This window comes from Carassius carassius, chromosome 11 (genome assembly GCF_963082965.1).
Source record: "Carassius carassius chromosome 11, fCarCar2.1, whole genome shotgun sequence".
Classification (NCBI taxonomy): domain Eukaryota; kingdom Metazoa; phylum Chordata; class Actinopteri; order Cypriniformes; family Cyprinidae; genus Carassius; species Carassius carassius.
The window spans coordinates 11,378,262-11,389,243 of record NC_081765.1 but is presented as its reverse complement, the minus strand read 5'-3'; the positions used below and the strand labels follow the sequence as shown (position 1 = coordinate 11,389,243).

The 10,982-nt window shown below is 45.9% G+C and overlaps 1 protein-coding gene and 2 non-coding genes across 3 annotated transcripts; all 3 read right to left on the bottom strand.

The window, feature by feature from the left end:
• Nucleotides 1-631: 631 nt before the first annotated feature.
• LOC132152576 (uncharacterized) lies at nt 632-3,016 on the bottom strand. Its single transcript, XM_059561329.1, has 3 exons — nt 2,844-3,016; nt 2,112-2,791; nt 632-2,016 (listed from the first exon to the last, which is right to left on the bottom strand). The coding sequence occupies exons 1-3, from the start codon at nt 3,014-3,016 to the stop codon at nt 632-634; spliced, it is 2,238 nt and encodes a 745-aa protein (XP_059417312.1).
• Nucleotides 3,017-8,473: 5,457 nt separating this feature from the next.
• On the bottom strand, nt 8,474-8,546 carry trnar-ccu (transfer RNA arginine (anticodon CCU)). The gene has a single exon. It is a non-coding gene; the product is annotated as a tRNA-Arg (tRNA).
• A 1,043-nt stretch (nt 8,547-9,589) lies between these two features.
• On the bottom strand, nt 9,590-9,662 carry trnar-ccu (transfer RNA arginine (anticodon CCU)). Its single transcript has one exon. It is a non-coding gene; the product is annotated as a tRNA-Arg (tRNA).
• Between the last annotated feature and the right edge of the window lie 1,320 nt (nt 9,663-10,982).

Below are 10,982 nucleotides of genomic sequence, written 5' to 3'. Positions count from 1 at the left end.
ATACCCCATCCCTTAAAAGAGTGCCAAGGGGTAGGGGAGAAGATATTCCCCTAAGGATTGGGACACCACTACCATGACGTCACACGTCATCAGCGTTCGTCGTCTAGCTCATACAATACACACATATACTGGTGTGCTGGTGTGCATTAGAGCCTTTAATTAACGTTCTGTATTAATGAGCTGCTTACTGACACACACACACATATCGGAAATCGTGCAGCTCACACATCCAGGAGAGAATAAACTTGTCAACGCTGCCCCATGACTTTTATTAAATACAGTTTAAATACTGAATCACTACATTGTGGAGTGCAGTAAGTGAGGAGACAAGAGACGGAGATGCGTCGAGTCAGCTTTACTATCCACTTCAATATATCTATCACACAGTACAGCGAGTGATATCAAAACTAAAAAACACACAAATTAACCAGCACTCGTCATCGTCTAAACCCCCCTTTTCTTAAAGGTGCAGTCCCTTGGTGAATGTCTCTTTCAGACATCCTTGTGGGTCACCACACAGGCCCCCCCAGAATTCACCCATAATAACAGGGCCAGGCCGAACATGTACCCCAAATAGAACATGTGACACTATGCACTAGTGCAAAACAGAACAGTCCAGCACATAACAAAGTCAACGCACAGGGGGGCGGACTGGGCGGCCATACCGGCTGCGCCTAACAGTAGAGGGGCCAAGGGCAAGGGGCGGGGCAGGGGGCAAGGTTGCCGCAGGTGGGCGCCCTCGCCGTGGGGGCAGGGCCAGGGCCAGCTGAAACGGTTCGCCAATATCCACATGAGCAGGCTTGAGACGGTCAATAGCCACCCGCTCAGGCCTGCCCCCCATATCCACAACAAAGTTCTTAGACCCCCCCTCCAGGGCACGGAAGGGCCCATCGTATGGGGGCTGCAGCGGTGTCCGATGGCCATCGTGGCAGATGAAAACATACTTGGCTGATGGTAAATCCTTGGGCACGTAGGACCGGGGAAAGCCATGGTGGGACGTTGGAATAGGAACAAAAGCGTCTGCAATGTCCCGAGACGCAGCCCGATGTGAGGCAACTGACCACGGGGCCGTGGCATCCGGAAGAAACTCCCCCGGGATACGCAGCGGCTGGCCATACACCAGCTCGGCAGATGAGACTTGAAGATCTTCCTTGGGGGCGGAGCGAAGGCCAAGCATAACCCATGGGAGGCGGTCAGCCCAGTCGCTGCCCGTAAGGCTGGCCCTGAGCGCGGCCTTCATGTCACGATGAAACCGCTCGCACAATCCGTTGCTCTGTGGGTTATAGGCTGTGGTACGATGGACCTTCACCCCAAGGACCTCGGCGACCGCAGACCAAAGCTCCGATGTGAACTGCGGACCCCGGTCCGAGGAGAGGTCGGACGGTGTGCCGAAACGGGCCACCCAAGCCGTAATGAACGCCCGGGCCACTTCCGCTGATGTAGTGGAGGACAGGGGAACTACTTCTGGCCACCTGGTGGTCCTGTCCACCATGGTGAGGAGGTATGTGTAACCACGGGAGGGGGGAAGTGGGCCCACCAGGTCCACATTCACATGATCAAAACGTCTCTCTGGCACTTTGAAGGGTGCCAAAGGAGCCTTGGTATGACGAGTCACCTTTGCGCGCTGGCACGCCACACAGGCCGCAGCCCAGGCCCTGACATCCCTCCGCAGGCCCGGCCAGACGAACTTGGCCCCCACCAGCTTGGTAGAGGCCTTCACCCCCGGGTGGGAAAGACCATGGATGGCATCAAAAACTTTATGCCTCCAGGCAGCAGGTACCATGGGGCGAGGTTGCCCAGTGGAGACGTCGCAGAGGAGTGTAGCGTTAGCCGCGCCAAACATCACATCTTCCATGAGCAGCGCCGTGGGGGGCCGTCCTGTAGGCTTGCACCTCAGAGTCCGCCGTTTGATCCGCAGCCATAGCCGCATAGTCGAGGCCCAAGTGGACGGAACCAACGACCGCCCGGGAGAGGCAGTCGAAAGCGCTGTACTTCCTCTCATTGTCCCGGAGCTTCCTGCTGAAAAAGGCCAGCGGCTGCCAGGCTCCGCTCACCCACTGCTCACACACAGCCCCCACGGCGTAATCAGAGGCGTCCGTAGTAAGAGCAACTGGGGCGGTCGGAGACGGGTGGCATCCGTAGGAATTCGAAAAGGCCAAAGGGTGTGATGACCGCTGTTTTGGGGACATCCTGCGGGTGGACAGGCACCTGGTGGTAACCGCGCACCAGGTCCACCTTTGAGAAAATGGTGGCGCCGGCTAGGTGGGCGGAGAAGTCCTGGATGTGCGGCACTGGGTACCGGTCGGGTGTGGTGGCGTCGTTCAGGCGACGGAAATCTCCACAGGGACGCCATCCGCCATCAGCCTTGGTCACCATGTGCAGGGGAGAAGCCCACGGGCTGTTGGAGCGGCGCACGATGCCGAGGTGCTCCATGGTGGCGAACTCCTCCCTGGCGATAGCGAGCTTGGCAGAGTCGAGGCGCCGGGCTCGTGCGTAGACTGGGGGGCCCACCGTGGTGATGTAGTGCTCCACGCCATGCTTAGCCACCGCCGATGAAAACGTGGGCGTGGTGATGTCGGGGAACTCAGCAAGTAGGCGTTGATACAGGTCCCCGTTGGCCAGCGTGTTTGACAGACAAAGCACCCCTGCCCCTCCCAGCGTGCAGGGGTACGAAGCAAAAGAGAGGGCGTCAATCAGGCGGCAGTTTGTAACATCCACCAACAGTCTATAAGCGCAGAGAAAATCTGCCCCCAGGAGCGACGTAGACACAGCAGCCATGACGAAGTCCCAGCTGAAACGCCGCCCGCCGAAACACACTTCCACATGCCTCGTGCCATAGGTACGTGCCAATGGGTGTGCCGTTAGCGGCGTCCATCGGGGGGCCGTGCCCGCCAGCCATGGTGTCCACCGGCTGCGCCGGCAGGATGCTGCGCTGAGCCCCAGAATTGACCAGCAGCCGCCGGCCAGACAAGGTGTCAGTGATGAACAACAGCTTGCAGTCACGGCCAGCGCCCATAGCTGCTAATGAGCGCCGGCCCTGGCTTTTCCCTGGGCTCCAAAACTGCAAGGCTGACGACACTGCTTGGCTTTGGCCCCAAACCTGGAATGGTAATAACACCACCCGTCCTCACGCTGTCGGCGGGCCGTCACAGCAGCTGCAGTGTCTGGGTCGTCCTCCAAGGGTGGAACAGATGTGCGCTGGGTGGGCAGCAGTGCATGGCCAAACTGCTGTCGGTTGGCGAGGAAAATCCTGTCTGCCTCCACCGCCAGTGCTCGGTAGTCTCTGGAGGAAGGGAGGGGGGAACTAGCCAATGCAGTGCGCACGGGTGCTGGCAGCTGCCGCAGGAATATGTGGGCGAAAAGGAATGAGGGATCCGCCGCGCCCAGCACCGCCAGCATCCTCTCCATTAACTCGGACGGCTTGCTGTCGCCAAGGCCGTTCAGGGACAGCAGGCGGTCTGCCTTCTCCAGTTCTGACAGTCCAAAGAGGCTCAACAGGAACGTTTTAAGTGCGTCGTACTTGCCGTCAGCAGGAGGAGCCTCTAACAGCGCCATAGCCCTGGCCGTCGTCGAGGCATCTAAGGCCGCTACCACGTGGAAATACTTTGTAACGTCCTGTGTTATTCCTCTCAGATGGAACTGTGCCTCGATGTGCTGAAACCACGGCCGTGGATTATTCTGCCAAAAGTCCGGAAACTTGATGGTGGCTGCATAGATAGCGCCGACATTAGCCGCACCGCTAGCAGCCGCGCCGCGGCCGCAGCGTTTTCACCACCGTCGTTGTGTGACATAATTCAGCAGTGTTCAACTCGCGACGGGGTCACCAAATGTGGAGTGCAGTAAGTGAGGAGACAAGAGACGGAGATGCGTCGAGTCAGCTTTACTATCCACTTCAATATATCTATCACACAGTACAGCGAGTGATATCAAAACCAAAAAACACACGAACCAACCGGCACTCGTCATCGTCTAAACCCCCCTTTTCTTAAAGGTGCAGTCCCTTGGTGAATGTCTCTTTCAGACATCCTTGTGGGTCACCACAACATTATATTTTCCAGCGACGAGAGGACACAATCACTTTTTTTTAAATTTGTTTTTAAGTAAACTCACTCTAAAGAGATAAACGAACAGACGCGAATACACGCAACCTCCATCTCTCTCTCTCTCTCTCTCTCGAATAGGCAATATTTGAGAAAATGGTTTAGCGATTTCTAATTATTGGGGGGATTAGTCTACGGCAGTTATCATCCTGATCAGACATATGCTGTGGCACTATCATGCAGTCTGTAAGGATATGACGTCAGCAAATATAAGCGATTTTTTTGCAAACATTTCTTTAACATGACCGTTAATATGAACTCACAATTGAATGTAACATAAAACAAATGATTACTTTTCGTTAAAATCTTTATTTATGCCAAAAAAGCTTACATTTATGTGTCTTTTTGTTCACTGTAGCAGCCAGGTTGCCGAGATAATTCATACCCCTTCGTTTGAAGCGTTCACAAGTCTCTATAGTCTAATAGTGAGCACTACCTGAGCTCCATGATCTATATAGTTAAGCAAAGAGTATTTCTTTTTTAAAAAGTGAATAATATTCCTCTCAATGCTGGAATACACTTTAACAGCTGAGCATTCCTGGCTGCTCAGAGTCAAACATCTACCAGCACCATATCTGCATGTTTAAATCGGGAACAAACTAAAAAGTTAAAAATAAACCGGACTAAAGGAGTATTTTATGCTTCTCATTAACACAAAAAACATATGCACTCGTTTCATATGCAGTTATTGTTGACACTAAAGAGGCTGACATAGTTAACCCCTCTTGCTCAGGTTAGATTTAAATGAACCTGTGTGCTGTCTTTCACCTTTAGCTTTACAAAGTATTACTGTCCACCTATTTGTTTGTTTCTTTCTTTTTTGATGAAGCCATTTCAGATTTTAATATGTAATTAATATTGTTCTTCACTGTGGAAATGGAATCATGTACACATACTTGTCTTGGTCATGTAGTAAAATGCAGTTTTATTCAGTGAAGGAGAATTTCTGTCCTTTTTAACCTGAAATGCAATAATCTCTGCATTATTAGATTTTTATTTCTTTATGAACTGTATTCATAGACATAGTCGGAAATCTTGGATATTGGCATTTGGTGATTTGAAAGTGGATGTTAATGCTTACTTGTGTGAATTTTAATCCAATGCAACATTCAAAACTGACTCAGAATATGCATAATACCAATTCAGTCCTCTGTAATTATAGTTTTATTTTTATACATTGTGAGACAAATGAGAGTTAAAATTATTCTATATATGTGCCATAAACACTGGTTTTTAACTGGGGTCTTTTCATGTTTGGATCAAAACGTACTATCATAGCAACAAGAGCAGAGCAGGTTTAGTGAGGATGTGAGCTTTTATAAGGACTGAACTCAAGCTGGTATGGCAAAGATATTGATTCTCCAGTCATCTATTGTGCTGAATGAGAACTTGTTTGCTTGCTACCCCTGATGTCTTGCTAACTGGACATGTTATGTGTGACCCAAGCTTGGAGGAGATCTTGCCACGCTTCACCAGTTTTGAAGCAAGTTTGTGTGTGTTTGCTTACTTGTTTTTTGTATCCTGTACTGAGAAATCAGTGTGATCTGTATAGAGACTGATTAGTGAGTTATTTATGCTGCCAATGAATCTTTAATGACCTTCCGCGGAAGCTCTAACTAAATCGAAAGTCCTCATGTGTGGACAAACACTTCCTCTTCATGTATTTGAGCGCAGTTATGATATTTGCTAGTGTTATTGTGTTGTTGCATTTGTAGCCGTGATCATTGTGTAGTTTTGTTGAGTTTTGTAACCGAAGATACAAATTCTCTGAGCATTTCTATATCTGATATTAGTGTGAATGTGAAAGGGGCATGCTTAAATCCATTAGCAGTGTGTCTGTGTGTAGTTATGTTTTCTTGCTGAAGTGGCCTGGGAAACCAGGGCCACTTTACACCTCTATAAGCCACGAGTTGAAGTCATGCTGCAGTCCTGTATCCTGCTGACACACCAGTGCTAATAAACATGGATTTAGTCCTGTCATATTTCATCTTCTGTGTCCACATTCAAGTACACTATGCTGCAAAAAAAAAAAAAAAAAAAAAAAAAAATATATATATATATTGTTTCAGTAAATGTGAATTATCTTCTGTATGTGCAACTTTACATTTAATATGCACTTAACACTACAGTGTACATAAAACTGAGTATATATTACAGAAATAAAAAATATAAATATATATATACTAAATTTAAAAAAATATATATATATTAAAAATATATACTAAAGTGCATACTGAATGTAACTGCATTAACTGTGATTTTGTTCATTTTAATTAAATTAAAACAAATTGTAGTTTAAGTACTTTAATAGGTAATTGTCATTGAAATATGGTTAAAGTGCACTGCCGAAATTAAAATAAACTTAATGTCATTTCTACTGAATATTTTGTAATATATACATACAAAAAAATAAAAATAAAATACTTGTAATTATTAATTTTTAATGAAGTTGCAAATCAGTACATTAAAATATATTTATTTTAAATGCATTACAATTATGATGAAGTTCTTTACATGTGCTTTAGTATGTTAGTCAAAACAACAACCTACATCTTTAACGCGTGACAAAAGATCATTAAAATAATGATTTAAATTTGACATTATTAAAGTGCAATTTTTATTCTCTGTAAGTACAGTTAAGTGGCATTTTACTTCATTAATATTGGTACACTTAAGTGGCATTTTACTTCATTAATATTGGTACAGTTTTTTTTTAATGAACGCATTTAATATTTGAAGTACATAGCATTTGCACATTTAATACAATTGCAATCAAAAAAAAAATCTGAAAAATCAAAATGGTTTTGTTCCATCGACCTCTGGGTTATGGGCCCAGCATGCTTCCACTGTACCACTCTGCTGTAATGGCCCCAGATGGGACTCGAACCCAAAATCCCTGGTTTAGGAAGCCAGTGCTTTATCCCTTAGGCCACTGGGGCTGTTATATTGTAGCTAACTTTCCCTTTTAAATCTCAATCTTATTCAGGAGGCCTTTACAATACACACAAAGAGTCTTCTAGATGAATGACTATTATGAGAGGTCAAAGTGGCCTCAGCTTTTAACGAACAGCCTGTGGTTGTTGCCCCTTTTTGGGGATTTAGGAATGTCTAGAAGTTAAAAAGACTCAGCAGAGAAAGGTTACGAGCCATAGACCTTTGGGTTATGTGCCCAGCGCATTTCCGCTGCGCCACTCTGCTATAAGACACCTCATGGGGACTCGAACCCACAACCCCTGGCTTAGGAGAACAGTGCCTTATCCATTAAGCCCCTGGGTCGATAATGCAGTTGCTAACTTGCCCTTTTAATTCTCCATTATATTCAGGACTCCTTCAAAATACAAAGTCTTCTGGATAAATGATTACTATGATAGGACCAACCTTCATGACCAGCCTGTGGTTCTTGCCACTTTTTTGGGGACTCAGGAGTGTCTAGAAGTAAAAAAGACCTAGCAGAGGATGGTTTCAATCTATCAATCTCTGGATTAGGGGCCCAACAAGCTTCCACTGCGCCACTTGGCTGTAATCAGCCCAGACAGGACTCGAACCCACACTCCCTGACTTAGTAGGTCAGCGGCTTATCCATTAGGACTCTGGGGCTTTGATGCAGTTGTTAACTTGCACTTTAAAATCTCAATCTTGATCAGGAGGCACTTACAATACACACAAATAGTCTTCTAGATGAATGACTATTATGAGAGGTCAAAGTGGCCTCAGCTTTTCAAGACCAGCCTGTGGTTGTTGCCCCTTTTTGGGGACTCAGGAGTGTCTTGAAGTTAAAAGGTCTTAGCAGAAGACGGTTTCGATCCATCAACCTCTGGGTTATGGGCCCAGCACGCTTCTACTGCACCACTCTGCTGTAATCAGCCCAGATAGGACTCGAACCCACAATCCCTGCCTTAGGAGCCCAGTGCCTCATGAGTGTCTTGACGTTAAAATGTCTTAGCAGAGGATGGTTTCAATCCATCGACCTCTGGGTTATGGGCCCAGCATGCATCTGCTGCACCACTCTGCTGTAATCACCTCAGGCGGGAGTCAAACCCACAATCTCTGGTTTAGGAGGCCAGTGCCTCAGGAGTCTTGAATTTCAAAGGTCTTAGCAGAGGTTGGTTTTGATCCTTCGGTCTCTGGGTTATGGGCCCAGCACGCTTCCGCTGCGCCACTCAACTGTAATCGATCAAATGGGACACGAAACCACAATGCCTGGCTTAGGAGGCCAGTGCCTCAGGAGTGTCTTGAAGTTAACTCTTTGTGTGTATTGTAAAGGCCTCATGAATAAGATTGAGATTTAAAAAGACTTAGCAGAGGACAGTTTCAATCAATCGACCTCTGGGATACAGGCCCAGCATGCTTCCGCTGCACCAATCTGCTGTAATCACCCCAGAAGGGACTCAAACCCACAATCCCTGGCTTAGGAGGCCAGTGCCTTACCCATTAGGCCACTGGGGCTGTAATGCAGTTGCTAACTTGCCTTTTTAAATCTCAATCTTATTCAGGAGGCCTTTACAATACACACAAAGAGTCTTCTAGATGAATGACTATTATGAGAGGTCAAAGTGGCCTCAGTTTATCACGACCAGCCTGTGGTTGTTGCCCCTTTCTGGGGACTCAGAAGTGTCTTGAAGTTAAAAGGTCTTAGCAGAAGACGGTTTTGATCCATCGACCTCTGGATTATGGGCCCAGCACGCTTCCACTGCGCCACTCTGCTGTAATCACCCAAGGTGGGAGTCGAACCCACAATCTCTGGCTTAGGAGGCCAGTGCCTCAGGAGTGTCTCGAAGTTAAAAAGTCTTAGCAGAGGATGGTTTCAATCCATCGACCTCTGGGTTATGGGCTAAGTACGCTTCTGCTGTAAGCACCCCAGATGGGACTCGAACCCACAATCTCTGGTGTAGGAAGCCAGTGCCTCAGGAGTCTTGAAGTTAAAAGGACTTAGAAGAGGATGGTTTAGACCCATCAACCTCAGTCTTATGGGCCCAGCGTGCTTCTGCTGCTCCACTCTGCTGTAATCACCCCAGATGGGACTCAAACCCACAATCCCTGGCTTAGGAGGCCAGTGCCTTATCCATTATGTCACTGGGGCTTTAATGCAGTTTCAACTTGCCCTTTTAAATCTCAATCTTATTCAGGAGGCCTTTACAATACACACAAAGAGTCTTCTAGATGAATGACTATTATGCGAGGTCAAAGTGGCCTCAGCTTATCACGACCTCAGCAGAGGATGGTTTCAATCCATCAACCTCTGGGTTATGGGCCCAGCAAGCTTCCGCTGCGCCACTCTGCTGTAATCATCCTTGACAGTACTCGAAACCACAATCTCTGGCTTAGGAGGCCAGTGACTTAGGAGCGTCTAGAAGTTAACTCTTTGTGTGTATTGTAAAGGCCTCTTGAATAAGATTGAGATTTAAAAAGACTTAGGAGAGGATGGTTTCGATCCATCGACCTCTGGGTTAATGGCCCAGCACACCTTCACTGCACCACTCTGCTGTAATCACCCCAGATGGGACTCGAACCCACAATCCTTGGCTTAGGAGGCCAGTGCCTTATCCGTTAGGCCACTGGGGCTTTAATGTGGTTGCTAACTTGCCCTTTTAATTCTTCATTATATTCATATCTCCTTTAAAATACAAAGTCTTCAGGATAAACGATTACTATGATAGGACCAAGCTTTTCATGACCAGCCTGTGGGTTTTGCCACTTTTTTGGGGAATTAGGAATGTCTAGAAGTTAAAAAAAGATTTAGCAGAGGATGGTTTTCGATCCATCTATCTCTGGGTTATGGGCTAAGCACGTCTCTGCTGCCATCACCCCAAATGGGACTCAAACCCACAATCTCTTTTTTAGAAGGCCAGTGCCTCAGGAGTCTTGAAGTTAAAATGTCTTAGCAGAGGATGGTTTCGATCCATCAACCTCTGGGTTATGGGCCCAGCACGCTTCCGCTGCTCCACTCTGCTATAATCACCCCAGATTGGACTCGAACCCACAATCCCTAGCTTAGGAGACCAGTGCCTCATTTTTTATTATTTTTTTTATTTAAGAAATTTCAATCAATAAAATACAATAGATTAAACACAATCAATAGAAAATAGAGAAAATTGTCTTAACACATCTTTTCCTTACACATCTTTCCTTTACATAGATAATTTAAAAAACTATTTCACTTCCTGGCAGCTTCTACATTAAATCATTTAAAACACAACAAACTTTTGGGGTAAAAACATCATAAAAAGAGTCTAACATATCTCCACCTTTAAAGTATTTCAATATATAATTCTGTTTTCCTTTTAAACACAGTCCAAACATCCAACACATTTTTTTCCTTTTTAGCCACTGTTCTTCTGTCCCATATTGCACTTTTCATTAGCATTACACACAGATTAATGAAACCTTTGTTTTGACACTTTTTTCCCAACCAAACATCACAACTCTGTTCCATTCCATTCAATTTTCATCCCACTCCTCAGTCACATCTTTAATTAAACATTTACATTTCCTTAAAAATTCCTCCAGCTCTCTACAATATAAAAACATATGTAAAATCCCCTCTTCCTCTTCCTGGCACACTTTACACAGAGCATTTTCTTCCATTCCTATTTTATTTAAAATAACCTCAGTAAAAAACACTTTATGCCTTATAAAATACTCCAAACATTCCAACCACACACTTCCCGGTCATGTTTCTCCATATACAGTCGTGGCCAAAATTTTGAGAATTACATAAATATTGGAAATTGGAAAAGTTGCTGCTTAAGTTTTTATAATAGCAATTTGCATGTACTCCAGAATGTTATGAAGAGTGATCAGATGAATTGCATAGTCCTTCTTTGCCATGAAAATTAACTTAATCCCAAAAAATCCTTTCCACTGCATTTTATTGCTGTCATT